This window comes from Chenopodium quinoa, unplaced genomic scaffold (genome assembly GCF_001683475.1).
Source record: "Chenopodium quinoa cultivar QQ74 unplaced genomic scaffold, ASM168347v1, whole genome shotgun sequence".
Taxonomy (NCBI): Eukaryota; Viridiplantae; Streptophyta; class Magnoliopsida; order Caryophyllales; family Amaranthaceae; genus Chenopodium; species Chenopodium quinoa.
Genome location: NW_018742684.1, coordinates 736,385 through 751,268, shown reverse-complemented (window position 1 = coordinate 751,268; position 14,884 = coordinate 736,385). Strand labels below are relative to the sequence as shown.

The 14,884-nt window shown below is 31.2% G+C and overlaps 1 protein-coding gene across 1 annotated transcript; it reads left to right on the top strand.

The window, feature by feature from the left end:
- Positions 1 to 8,061: 8,061 nt before the first annotated feature.
- LOC110722628 (cation/H(+) antiporter 18-like) lies at positions 8,062 to 14,788 on the top strand. Its single transcript, XM_021901900.1, has 5 exons — positions 8,062 to 8,250; positions 9,575 to 9,641; positions 10,650 to 10,901; positions 12,108 to 13,109; positions 13,195 to 14,788. Exons 3-5 carry the CDS (start codon positions 10,710 to 10,712, stop codon positions 14,404 to 14,406), a joined length of 2,406 nt encoding a protein of 801 aa, XP_021757592.1. The 5' UTR covers positions 8,062 to 8,250; positions 9,575 to 9,641; positions 10,650 to 10,709; the 3' UTR covers positions 14,407 to 14,788.
- The last annotated feature ends 96 nt before the right edge of the window (positions 14,789 to 14,884 follow it).

Below are 14,884 nucleotides of genomic sequence, written 5' to 3'. Positions count from 1 at the left end.
AAGTAGTCATTACCCTTTCCTTTTCCCTTTCCAATTACAAGTATATAATTAATGAAACATTAAACAACATAATTACATTTGGTGTAATGATTAATGATGAAGGTGGATGGAAAAGTAACAATAACCTAGTTCAAATTTGAGTGTGATTTGGTATTATTAGAAGTTTAGCTACTTAAAGTTAGGGGCCGAGGAATCTTTTGCTCAACTTAATTGATTCCTCTTATAAATGAAACATACGAAGTAATAAACTAGAAAGTAATAAACTTTGCCACCCTAAAACAATAGTTTCTCGCAAAGTAACCAACATGTGACATATTGTAGTTGACAAGAAAAATGTCATTTATTAAAGTGATTTATGGAAAAATGTTCACAAATAATGTTCTACAAAGTACCTGTGTACCTCCGATTTTTTAGTTGCAACTTTGACGTATTATTTGTAAGATATAAAATATTCTAAAGTTACAACTGAAAAAGAAAAAAAAATCGGAGGTAGTATACTCTATTTTTCTTGTTTTATTTTGATATCAAATTTATCCTAAAAAGCGTGTTCACATTTACTAAGCTGAGATGAACCGAACTGAACTGAACTGAACTGAACTGAGATGGAGTGAATATTTTATGAGAAAAGGAAATTAGGAGTTGAACTGAACTGAATTGAACCGAACTGAAGTGAATATTTTATGAGAAAAGGAAATTAGGAGCTGAATTAAACTGAATTGAACCGAACTAAAGCTAAAGTGAACATGCCCTAATTATTTGAGTTCACTTAGGAAGTTAGGATTAATATGCAACTATGCAAGTAGATTCGGAGGAAAAATTGCTACTTAAAGTTTGTAACGGCTTTACCTTGTTTATTACAGTACAATACTTTCTTTTTTTTTTTTTTTTTAATTTTAATTTTATTATGTTTATTAACGCATAAATTCAACCATTGATTGATCTAAATTCGAACCCGCAACCACTAACCAATAAAAGTTATACACTTACCATCTCAAGTTCTCAACCAACTTTTATTAGTTTAAAATTTCACACCATTAACATTATATATTTCTTTTAGATTAGAGGTCATTTAATTTATTGTTTATAAGATTAAAAAATAAATACATATGAGGTTAAAAAAAAAAAAAATTATCCGACGCAACGCCTAGATCATACACTAGCTATACAAATAGTTGAACATAATTATCACATTAAAGAAGTACAAAATACAAACTAGCAATTTGGGGCATCGTCCAAAACACAAACTAGTTCAATAGTTCCAACTAATTACCGATCTCTTTAAGAATTTATACTCCCTCTGTCTTCTTTTGATAGTCCATTATGGACATTTTTCACGGGAATTAATAAACACAAAAAAGAATAGTTAAAGTATATTAAAAAAATAAATTGAAATTGGATATGTAAAAAAGTAGAGAGAGAGTAATAAAAGTAAATGGGAAAACAAAATTTACATGAAAAAGTTAAATTTGCACAAATATTGTTGCAAATTGAAGAGAATTTTGATAAAAAAATTAATATTAATAGTTGCTGGAAAAAGCAAATAAAGTGAACATTTAGGGACTAAAAGTTGTCCATAAGAGACTATGGAATTGAAGGAGTAATTAAATTTCCGTGCATGCTATGACATTGGATATCCTTTTCACCTTTTGAACATTAGTGCCTTCGTCCCAATTTAATTATCACACATTTGATTCCTGTACATCTCAATCAATACGAAGTCTACCCACAAAATAAAATTGGGACTATTTCAGGTGACTTTTGAGTAGTTTTTGACTTATAAATACAAATAATAAGCGAATATCTACAGTCCAAGAGAAAGTATACACTACTGTTGCAAATTGTAATTGCAAAATAACAACCATTCATATCGGTATGATTTAAAGAAGAAATTACTGGAAAATTCAGTATGAACACATTGCATATTATATGATGTGTCTAACTGCTGAATTACACAAAGTTTATTTCCAATTATCTTATTTATATTTGTGACACTTGTTACTTGTTCTTTGGCTCAACTGATGTACCTCTTGATTACCAGAAAATGTGGAGAAAAAAGTCTGCAGAAAAAACTTTGAATTGTCTATTTGCTGAGGTAAAACGCACTTGCCAAGAAAAACACTATAAGGGCCTATTCCGATTGATTGAACTGAACTGAACTTATTAATTAGTGATTTTTAACTACGGATTAGGGCCTGTTCCGATTGATTGAACTCAGCTGAACTAAACTGAACTGAACTGAACTTATTAATTAGTGATTTTTAAATTCGGATTAGTGATCTTTGATTATTTATTGATTATTTATTACTATACATATGTGTATATACAAATGTACATAATAATAATAATAATAATAATAATAACATTATTATTATTATTAATTATTGATGATTATTATTATTATTTATTGATGATTATTATTATTATTTATTGATTATTATTATTAGTATTATTATTTCAATTATTATTGTTATTATTATTATTATTATTATTATTTATTGATGATTATTATTATTATTATTTATTACTTATTGATTATTATTATTATTATTATTGTTGTTAATATTATTATTGTTATTATTGTTGTTGTTGTTGTTGTTGTTGTTGTTGTTGTTGTTGTTGTCGTTGTAATAAGAGCTTAAAAGAATGAAATTTGGCTTTATATCATTAGCAATATCATTAGACGTAAATTAAGAGCTGAACTAAACTGCACTGAACTGAATTTCAACGGAAGAGAACATGCCCTTAGTGATCTTTGATTATTTATTGATTATTTATTACTATACATATGTGTATATACAAATGTACATATTATTATTAATATTATTATTATTATGATTATTATTAATTATTGATTATTATTATTATTATTTATTGATTATTATTATTATTATTATTATTGTTATTATTATTATTTATTGATGATTATTATTATTATTATTTATTGATTATTATTATTAGTATTATTATTTCAATTATTATTGTTATTGTTATTATTATTATTTATTGATTATTATTATTATTATTATTATTGATTATTATTATTATTATTATTATTTTTATTATTATTATTATTATTGTTGTTGTTGTTGTTGTTGTTGTTGTTGTTGTTGTTGTTGTTGTTGTTGTTGTTGTTGTTGTTGTTGTTGTTGTTGTTGTTGTTGTTGTTGTTGTTGTTGTTGTAATAAGAGCTTAAAAGAATGAAATTTGGCTTTATATCATTAGCAATATCATTAGACGTAAATTAAGAGCTGGACTGAACTGAACTTAACTGAACTGAACTGAACCAAGCTGAGCTGAACTGAACTGAACTGAAATGAATTTTAACGGAAGAGAACAGGACCTAAATCTGTTTCTTATTATTTGCAGCGATTTGACATTTTTTAGAAAATATCTAATGTTGCAAATAATTAAAAAACTGACGAAGATAGTAATTAATTATATAGAATTTTTTTGGTATGTGCAAAGAAATGGTATTAATGAGATTGTCGATTGATATATAAATTTGTACCACCTCCGTTTTTTTAGTTGACACGTATTTCTTGTTAGGAAGTTTTTTTTAGTTGACACGTTTCCTTTTTTGGGTAAATTTTTTACCTTGCATTTACAAGGTACCCCACTTATTTTTTCATTTTCTCTCTCCTCTCCTTAATATATGTGCCTAAATCAAACGCGTCAACTAAATAGAAACGGAGGAAGTATGTCGTAAGATAAATTTATGGATATGATTTTGAGATTCTCTATTTTTCTTCACAAATCTTCATTTTCATGCATTACTAGATAACAGGGAGTGGTATTGGATGATAATAGTGGCCATTTATATTGCAAAACTATGAATATAAAGATGTTACTTTGTTAGCCATTTCACATGTAAATTAACTGTCATAACCACAACCTTGGAGAAGGATAGATACAAGGTTTTGGTAAGAACCTTTTGGTTATCTGGGCTCCGAGATGTTTGGTATGATGCACATGGGTGTATTCATTCATTTCTCTATCCCTCTACTGGTTTAGTTAAGTGGGTTTTGTTGTTTTTAATTTCTTGTTTTAGATCTCTTAGGTTGTAATTTGCCTTTATTTATGATGTTCTCATTGTCAAAAAAAAAAAAAAAAAAAAAAAAAAAAAAAACTGTCATAACCACTGTTGATAACCAACTACGAGTACCAAACAAGTCGTAAAGTCAGTATAACATCAATGATGCTTAAGCCAATATTCTTCTCACAATATTTAGTGTTCAATGTCATGGGCCTTATGTCTTCTTATTGCAAATGTATGTGGTTCATAATTCCTCTCTTGGTCCCTTTTTAATATTGTTATTTAATGTATATTTTAAATACTATGTTCGTTACAGGTTATGTGCAACGATTTGACATAAAGTAGAGAGAAAAAATGTTTAATCATTGCACATAACCTGTAACAAAGGTAGTAAATACGAAACACACTTTAAATCTATGATATTGGGAAAGTTCTAGCCGTGACAAGTTTTATAAATTTATCAAGTTGCATTTTAGAAAATAAGAACTTTTTATAATAATAACATATTCTATTTGGTAATAATTAAACTATTGATTATATTGCTTAGAGAATATATCTTCCTATATATTAACATATATACAATAAATATTCATTTTCATTTAACTACTTACCTTCATAATCGTCCTATACTTTTGATTATATATGTTCATTTATATGCTTCTCACATGCATATGAAATAAGCCTTATCCGAGACTCCAGGTTTTACACGTGGCTACGTAAATATGTTCATATATAAATAAACATGTGTGAATTAATTTAGCACCAAAATAGGAGGAAACATTAAATTTGTAATGTAACTTAAGAGTACAAATTTGATTAGTCATAAATTAAATGAGCTCTTAAGACTTAAGAGTACAAATTTATCCATCGCCCACTAACGTTTTTTTCCCTATTCCCTTTGCACCAAAAACAACCAACATTTTTTCCCATTTGAATCAACTCTCTTTGAAAGCGTGTAGACATGTATATATGTGATAGAACAAACTAAAAAGACTTGCTTATTTTATAATCTACGGAGTACTGTAGTTATTTATGCATAACAATACACATGTTTAATTTTAAATATATCAAATTATTTGATTAAAAAAAATATAAACATTGAGATAAATTTAAAAATATGATTATATTTTTTCTTACCTACAATTTTCACAATATGAAACCTCCTTATTTTTCTTTTTCTTCTTTTTTTTTTTTTTTTTGGAATGGGATATGACACCTCATTTAGGCATACATAGACCAAGACTTAAACTCTATGGTTCAATTTCTTCCTATTTTATTGGAATAACATGCATGCATTTGTTGTAGAGACCAATGCATCATATTTTTAAATATAAATAAATGGGAGGAAAAAATGGTGATCATATTAGATTTATAGATTATAATAGAGATTGCAAACATTAATTTACATTATGCATATATTGGGGCCTTTGGGGTGATACATACCCATGATTTGAGATCTACCCAACATCATTGTTGTCTATTGTTTAATTTTACTTACTTGATTAGGGCATGTTTTACTTTGTTCAACTGTAATAAATTCAGATAAGTTCAGTTCGAAATAATAAGTTATGATAAATGTTATCCAACTAAAAATTATAACTAAAATAAGTTTATTAATAATCTGAAAAATATAACACTCTTATATCTATTTATCTAAACTTATTTTATTATTAATTTAACATTTAAACTTATTAACCTTTATTTGAACTTATTTTATTAAAGTTATCGTATTTGAAGTTATCATAACTTGTTTATCGAATAATAAATAAAAATAAAATAAACAAAACTAGTCAAAACACACAAAATAATACTGTAGAAGCTAAGTATTAAACCGCCGGAAAAGAAAGGATGAACTCATAATAACCTGCTCCTTCTGGAAACCCTTTGTTGCAGTTTATTCTGGAAATATAAATGAAAAAGGCCTTGTTTGGCAAATGACTGTTGGCGGTTTGTTGTTGGCTGGTTCACTTGGCTTGTTTGACCAGCTGGAATGTTTGGCTGTTTATAATGGCTTTTGAAATTGGTTGTTTAAGTTGTCTGTTTGTAAAAGTGTTTGGTAAATTAATTGTTGGTTGTTGGCTGTTTATTAGATAATTTGTGGGCCAACAAGCCAAAAGCCAACAAAAAAGCTACTAAAAGCAGCTTTTTCATTTTGGCTTAAAAGCCAGCTTTTTCGCTGACTAAAAAGCCAATTACCAAACACATTTTTTGGCTGTTTGACCACTTAAAAAAGTCAAAAGCCAAAAGCTAACCAAAAATCCATTAAAAAGCCAATTACCAAACATGACCATAATGAGTATTCTTTTTGAATAGTAATTATAATAATAATAATAATAATAATAATAATAATAATAATAATAATAATAATAATAATAATAATAATAATTTATAACCACTTATTTGTAAGTTCTTTTTTAATTAATCATTAATTTCCAAGATCTAAGAGAAATCAAGGACGGAGTAGGTTTCGGCTACGTTATGTTAATCTAAGCATAGATATTTATCATTGTCAATTTAATGGTAAATTTTAACAAGACATCACTTATTATGTTCTTCCATTAGCATATGTACAGCTTTAGGCCTTGTTTAGTTCACCTTATTTTTACTCATTTTAGAAGAAATAAGTTTAGATCATATCAGATCAGGAAAAATAAGTTCAGATTAGATCATTGTTTTATGTGCAATTTTTTATCGCTAAAATCTTTAATTTCGTAATGATATTTTTTTGAAAATTACATATTAATAAACACATTATTACGTATCTAACAAAATCTCACGTCATATATTTTTACCTTACAGACTATTATACAGATCAAAGATTTGTCAAATCAGATAATAAGATCAAATTAGACCAGACCAGATCAGATTAGCAAAAATCAGGTGAACTAAATAGTACTGGACCTTAGTCAAGCAAAGTACTAAAGAAATAGGGGATGGTTCAAATCAAATCAGACTATATTCATTTAGAGTTGATTAGAGCAAATCTTAAAAATCTCACATGAGAACACACATAAACGGATAATGAGAATCGATCAGCAAACCTGTTTAGAAAATGAGCCACATAAACGGATAATGAGAATCGATCCTATAACCTCCTAAAAGTATAGTTTTCCTCATTAGCTAGACACATCCGTATGAGTATCTATTCTAAATCTCCAACATGTTTTTTTTTTTTTTTTTTTTTTTTTTTTTTTTTACAACAGCAAATTAACAAAAAAAAAACAACTAAAGCTCTAAATTAGAGAGAGTACAACGATATTTCCTTGCAATATCATTTGCTCGTTGCACCTATTCCCTCTTGATCTTAATAATAGTATATTTTCTGAATCGAATGCCCACTTATGCTCATAGTACATATGAGTTATTCATATGATTTCAAGCTTTCGACTGATCAGTACCCAACTAAAAATAAAATAAAATATGTTCAATCATAGTTATTTAAAAAAAAAAAAAAAAAAACCCCCGAGAATTGTGCTTATTATCATACATAATTGTAATTGAAAGAACAAATTGGAGAAATAATTTAATATAGATTATATAATTGGCCACTTCCACATCTAGGTTTAAAATATTGAACCACTTCTAAACATTATTAATCTCTTACTATATATGGAGAATATTACACACATAATTTCATAAAATTATACTCCTAAATTACTAGGTAGTACTAGCAGTTGCAACCTGCAAAATAAATTAGTACTAAGATGAGTAAAAATAGGCCAAAAAAGCACAAAGAAAGCAAACTTAATTTGCTTAATTATTGTTTAATTACTTAAAATAGTTAAATAATGAAAGCCACATAGTTGTCAAAAACCAAATAACCTTTGCCAAAACCTCGGAGATCAAAGTCCCACTTATAGGGGTAATTTCGTCAATCACAATAAAATAAATAATTACTCCAAGTACTTAGCTAGATTTATGAAGTTTCTAAAGATGGTATTATAGCCTGTCACAGAGGGCAAAACAGTCTTTTTGCATAATACGCGGTTCTATTTAAACGGAACTTTGTTTGTTTTTCATAATTTAAGTTGTTGTTTGTTCGTCATCTTCTACTCTCTCTTTTGTTTCTTTTTTTGTTTTCCTCTCATTTAAATTCAAAGAATTGTATAAATAAATAAATAGTTAAGAAATCTTTAAACCAAAAAAAAAAAAAAACCACAAGATTATATCGTAGAAAAGCGCACAATTTGGATTACAGCAATATAATCGATCTTCAGGTTTACTTTCATTCTCTCTTCTTTACTTAACATTGAATAATTCCTCATGCAATACATTATTTTATCTTGTGATATTCTTAAATTTGGAAATGGTTAAAAATGAAGCATGTCGACTATTGTATTCGAATCGTTGTATTTGTACTACCTCAATTAACTTTTATTTGCAACTTTGGAATATTTTATGTCTCACAAATAATACCCCAAAGTTGCAAATTTAGGTTGTGACGTCTCATTATATATCCCTAAATGAAAATTTTGCGATAATATGGTAAAAATAACATAAGAACACATTTGGTTGTTGGAGGGTATTATTGACATTTTAGTAGCTCGATAGTGAAGGAAGAATTCAGCATTTCAGCGTGTAGGTGGTTTATATACACTTGTTAATCGCTTATCATGCATAGGGCTGTTGTTCACGTCTTGATGGCGTTAATGTTAGAGTTAAATTGACGATTATGCCCTTGGCTATCTTTTAGATTTACTCCTTTAAGGACTTTTTTATATAAACAAAAAAGTTACTACTCCATATTAATTTTGTAGTTAATTCGAGTAATTAATTAACTTATTCGACTATATTTCGTATTTTGATAAATTTTTGTAAGACTAGCTAGCACTTAGGCAGAGGAGGACCTTTCACCGGGGTCATTCGGGATCAGGCCCCCCGTAAATTATTGTAATTAATTAGTCAATGAACTTAAATAACCTTTATTTACTTATAAAGTATTGGGGTAAAAAGATTAGTTTTGAGTAAGAGGTAAACTTTTTAAATTCCGACCTCTCTAATATTTTCGGCCAAGATCCAAAATTAACTGTAGACGTGTAAATATTTTACCTTATTAAAAAAAAAAGTACTTTGTATATAAATAGTGCAAAACGAATATTTAAATTTTAAAAAAAATATGGGGGTATCATGGCCTCATCTCAATCTCATGGGAATGAGTTAGATAATTCATTTTCTAATCTTTCCTTAAATGTGGGGAATAATCAACTTGTCAGAAATTTCCTTATTACTGTAGAATTTAGTGATACTTTTATTTTCCAAATAAAAAATGATAACAATTAAGAGATTAGAATCTTGTTTTGTTTTTTAGCAATAAAGTCAATTTCAATTTGGTCAACTCACGGATCATAAGTAGCTGATGGATAGCACGTACGCTTTTGTAGTTTGATATTTGATTACAGTGCACCATTAGTATGAATCTGGACAACTTTCTTGTAACTTAAGAAGGATTTTATTTCCACTATTTTATTTTATTATAAGCTTATTTTATTGTTAAAAATATACTAGGTGTTATTATTTGACTGTAGTTTATGTTTGCGACAGGTATCTTGATTTCAAAATCATCATAGGACTTTTATCTTTATAAGGAAATAATGCACAAGTAATTCGAGTAAGTTTTGGTTGAGATTCTTAATATGATCTCACGTTAATTTCTTGTGATACGTTAAAATTTAATAATTGCTAAGATTGTCTCATATATGATTTTACTTTTAACATTTGAACAAAATAACTTAAATTACACAAATTAGATGATTACCATATTCCATTGTTGTATGCTTGATGTATTTGAAATTTGTTTCTCCTTATAGTTCATTTCACAATATGGGTTGTGTAAACACGACATGAGGTTGAGGTGATGGAGTAGTGACATCGCTCCTACCTCATATTTCTAAAGTCTAGGAATCAAGCCTCATGGGATTCATTTGAGGAAATGAGCCCCCTTCTTCTTACCAAAAAAATAAACACGACATGAGCAGTGAGCCCAACACAACATGACACGTGGCCCATATTGTGTCACGGGCTTTTTATGACTCGTTTTATACTCCCTCCATTTCACATGACATCATCAACATAATAATAGTCATAATTTAATATCAATGCAATAACTAATGAATCAATAACTTGTACATAACAATGTGATTATGTAAATTAGGCAAATTTGGTAGGCGAATTTTACGAAAAACCACCGTGTTATTGTGTTTGACTTGTGATTAAGCATCACCCAACTGCATTAGTATGTCACAGGAAATGCAAATATTATGGCTAGTGGTGAAAAAAGGAGAGATAAAAGAAGATAGTTTTAAGCTAACTTGTTAGCTGTGATCACATGTTTTTTAGCTTGTAGTGGACTTTTATGTACACACTTAAACTATATAAATCATAACACCTGAGAAGATGAGTCATCATTTATCTACCTTTTCTTGTATTAACAACTAACTATCTGGTTTCTCGTGCATAATCTTGCTTTGAGGATTTTCTTTGCATATTTCTTGGAATTCTATAAGCATATTATATAATCAAGATCGAGTTAAAAGAGTATAAATTGCTTGTTCAATGTTTCTAGGATTATTATTGAGCATGGAAAGTTTGGCTAACGAGTTTTTACACGTATAAACAGGGCATTTTAAAGGGATTAAGCAGTTTCTGTTCTTTGTTCTGATCATAACTCTAGCTCGAAATGGCTCAAAATGGTACTGCTTGTCCAAAGCCGATGCAGGCTACCTCAACCGGAGTCTTCCAAGGAGAGAACCCTCTTGATTATGCTCTACCCCTTGTTATCGTTCAAATAATCCTTGTGATTGTTCTCACTCGTACCTTGGCTTTCTTGCTTAGGCCGTTGCGGCAGCCTCGTGTGATTGCTGAGATTATTGTAAGTATTCATCTATGTTAACTTACATTTTCGTGTTTATTTGTAGTTTAGCAGTACTTCTTGACTGTTTTGAATCATCATAGTACATGCATATAATGTCAAAGGTTAAGTTCTATGAGACTAGGATGAACTTTTATTTGTAGGTAAGTATCAATAAATCACACGATGAATTAGTGTAGGGCGGTCTCATCCATGAGTTATTTCTCGTTAAAAGGCTGTGTAGTACACAAGTATGTTCTGTTTGTTACGCACTTCTCTGTAATTGGCACCCTGAGGTGTTTGTTACGCAATTGTTTAATATTCGAACTCAAGAATCTATTGTCATGGTTTATTGATGATCTCAGATAGTGCTGCAATAATCAACAACTTATTGCTTTTGTTCAAGTAACGGCTAAAATTAAACCCTGAAAAGTGTTAAATTATCAAAGCCTAAAGATAGTGTTTTTTTCATTATTGAGGCTCTCATTTGTAATCCTAAAACTGTCTTTAGGCACTAACATTAGTTTATTATAAAAGAACACGCGATTGGTTTAAAGAGGGAATTATTCTAATAACACTTGAGCACAAACAACATACGATTTTCAGCAGAAAGTAGCCTCCTACAGTTCTGAAACAGAAAGTACACACTAACTTATATTGAAAATAATAAACATGTTACTATGTTAGTGTTTTGTATAATGATTGCAACAAGAGAAGTTCAAAGAAAGAGGTGACGTTACTAAAGATGCTTTGCTTAAGATAAACTAAACCTTTACACAAATATTTTTTAAATTTGGACGGAATTATAAATGATGTAGTAAATTTTACATCATCATCTTACCTTTTTTTTTTTTCTATCTTTCTGGAAAGTAGGAATTTCTTGCAATTCTGGTTAACTTTCAACTGAACCTGAAATGTTTTTCTGTTCTGATTTTGACCTTTACTTATAAAATAATGATTTACGACTTCTTTTGTTGTATTGGATGATCTTCTTACAGTATATGATGTTTCTGAAGTTGTGATTTTACTGACTGTGTTCTGTATCTGCACATAAGATGGACTGGATGAAGAAATAATGAAATATAAATAGTTTGCGTAATTTGTTCATGTTATAAGAATAAAAGCATGTACTAAGATGATAAAGGCCTAAATGAAAAGTTTTAAGTTTAATCTTCAAAAGAAGTGAGACATAAATGATAAATGTTGTGTTTCTCTTGCTTTTAACAGGGAGGAGTGTTACTAGGCCCATCTGCCTTTGGTCGTAGCGAAGCATTCCTACAAACAATATTTCCTCCCAAGAGTCTGCCAGTATTGGACACACTTGCTAATCTCGGCCTAATCTTCTTTCTGTTCTTGGTAGGCCTAGAATTGGATCCCAAAGCATTGCGTCGAACAGGGAAGAAAGCCATGAGTATTGCTCTGGCAGGCATCTGTTTGCCCTTTGGTATGGGAATTGGTACATCATTTGTTCTAAGGGCAACTATATGTAAAGGAGTTAGCCAAGGCCCCTTCATTGTATTCATGGGGGTCGCGCTGTCTATTACAGCATTTCCTGTCTTAGCTCGTATCTTAGCTGAGCTTAAGCTCCTTACCACTGATGTAGGCCGTATGGCCATGTCAGCTGCTGCAGTCAACGATGTGGCAGCCTGGATTCTCCTTGCTCTTGCTATTGCTCTCTCTGGCACCGGAAAATCTCCTCTTATTTCATTGTGGGTGTTCTTGTGTGGTGCCGCGTTTGTTGGATTGTGTATTCTTATAGTTCCGCCCATCTTTAAATGGTTAGCCAGGCATTGCCCTGATGGAGAGCCCGTGGATGAAATTTACATCTGTGGTACATTAGCAGCAGTTTTGGCAGCTGGATTTGTGACCGATACTATTGGAATTCATGCACTTTTTGGGGCATTTGTTCTTGGAATTTTAGCTCCAAAGGATGGGCCATTTGCTAGTGCCTTGGTAGAAAAGGTGGAGGATCTTGTATCAGGCCTCCTCCTTCCTTTGTACTTTGCTTCGAGTGGACTTAAAACAAATGTTGCCACCATTCAAGGGGTTCAGTCATGGGGACTTTTACTTCTTGTTATACTAACTGCCTGTTTTGGCAAGGTTATTGGGACTATTGTTGTTTCGCGCCTCTGTAAAGTGCCTCTTAGTGAGGCTGTTGCTCTTGGGGTCTTAATGAACAGCAAGGGTTTGGTGGAGCTGATTGTTCTGAATATTGGCAAAGATCGAAAGGTACTTGTTACATCTTATCCTTGGCTTATTAATTGCTTGTTTTCTAGTTACATACTCTTATCTAACTTATAGCTGATCATTTTAGGTGTTAAATGATCAAACCTTTGCAATAATGGTTCTGATGGCCCTAGTTACCACATTCATGACAACACCAATCGTGATGGCGGTGTATAAACCAGCTAAGCGAGGACGCATGTATAAGCTAAGAACAGTTCAAAGAAAAGACCCTAGCACTCAACTCAGGATCATGGCATGCTTCCATAGTGGAAGGACCATCCCTACAATGATCAACTTAATTGAAGCAACCCGAGGAACAGAGAATAAAGAAGGGCTCACAGTGTATGCAATGCATCTTATGGAGCTCTCTGAAAGGTCTTCTGCTATTCGGATGGTTCACAAAGCTCGAAACAACGGTCTTCCCTTCTGGAATAAGGGGGTGCAGTCAGACTCAGACCAAGTTGTAGTGGCCTTTGAGGCGTATGGACAGCTTAGCCGTGTCCAAATTAGGCCAATGACCGCAATCTCCCACTTTTCTAACATGCATGAAGACATATGTGCTAGTGCTGAGAGCAAGACGGCTGCACTCATTATCCTTCCCTTCCACAAGCACCAGAAGGTTGATGGTTCATTGGAAACCACAAGACATGAATATAGAGTAATCAACAAAAAGGTCCTAGAAAATGCTCCTTGCTCAGTTGGTATCCTAGTAGACCGAGGGCTTGGTGGCTCTTCGCATGTGTCAGCAAGCAATGTCGACTCTACTATAACTGTATTTTTCTTTGGTGGACCTGATGATCGCGAGGCATTGGCCCTTGGTCAAAGAATGTCTGAGCACCCCGGGATTACCCTGATTGTAGTCCACTTCAGGGCAGACCCCAACATAGAAGGAGGTGAAATAGTGGCTATTGATGTGAGTGATAGTAGTAGCAGCAGTAAACACTCCAAGGCACCTGACGAAGAAGCCCTTGATGCTATTAAACAAAAATTGTCCAAGGACGGGTCAGTTAAGTACGAAGAAAGGGTAGTGAAAGCAACTTCTGAAACTATTGAAATAATCAAGGAATTTAGCCGTTGTCATATGATCTTGGTTGGACGGTCACCTGAAGGTATGGCGGCTGCTACTTTCAGTATCAATGTAAAGGCAGAGTACCCTGAAATAGGCCCAGTTGGGGGGTTCTTGATCTCTCAGGATGTCTCAACAAATGCTTCAGTTTTAGTGATGCATCAGTACAGTGGTGGTTCAAGGACAGTATCCATAGATATGGACGAGCCAACTGATGGGACTGAAACCGAATAAATGATTGAGCCGAGTAATGTCCTTAAGAACTGATTCTTCTGCTCGTTGCTCAGTGTCTGCAAAGTAGATATATATGTAGATAATCCATAATCTCAACCAAAGAATTCAGAAATAAAAATTGCGACAGTATTTCTTTGGTTTATAGTCTTCTCCAAAGTTGTTGGACTGACTTTTATGAAGATATCAAGGCATTTATGTAAAAAAAATCTGGTAAGTCACTGAGCTGAAGTGAAGCTTGGGCTTTTCACAACAACAAGCTGTAGAAGTATATATATGAGCAAAAGAGTTGTATCATGCAGCTTCGGAGTATTTCACTCCCTCCAATTAAATGATGGATTTTGAACTTTGGCATGAAATGTATCTTTTTATATTCTTGCACCAATAAGTTGTTATTCATGTGAATTGTGATTGCTAAACATAATACCTTCGTTTAATTAATTTCATGACAAAATTATGAAATAGTTAGTACTATCTTCAC

Excerpts from the sequence above, each read along its gene's own strand:
- LOC110722628 (XM_021901900.1), top strand. The coding sequence starts at position 10,710 with ATGGCTCAAAATGGTACTGCTTGTCCAAAGCCGATGCAGGCTACCTCA. Across the intron at positions 10,902-12,107 it reads GTGTGATTGCTGAGATTATT|GGAGGAGTGTTACTAGGCCC; the intron begins GTAAGTATTCAT and ends TGCTTTTAACAG. Across the intron at positions 13,110-13,194 it reads ATATTGGCAAAGATCGAAAG|GTGTTAAATGATCAAACCTT; the intron begins GTACTTGTTACA and ends TGATCATTTTAG.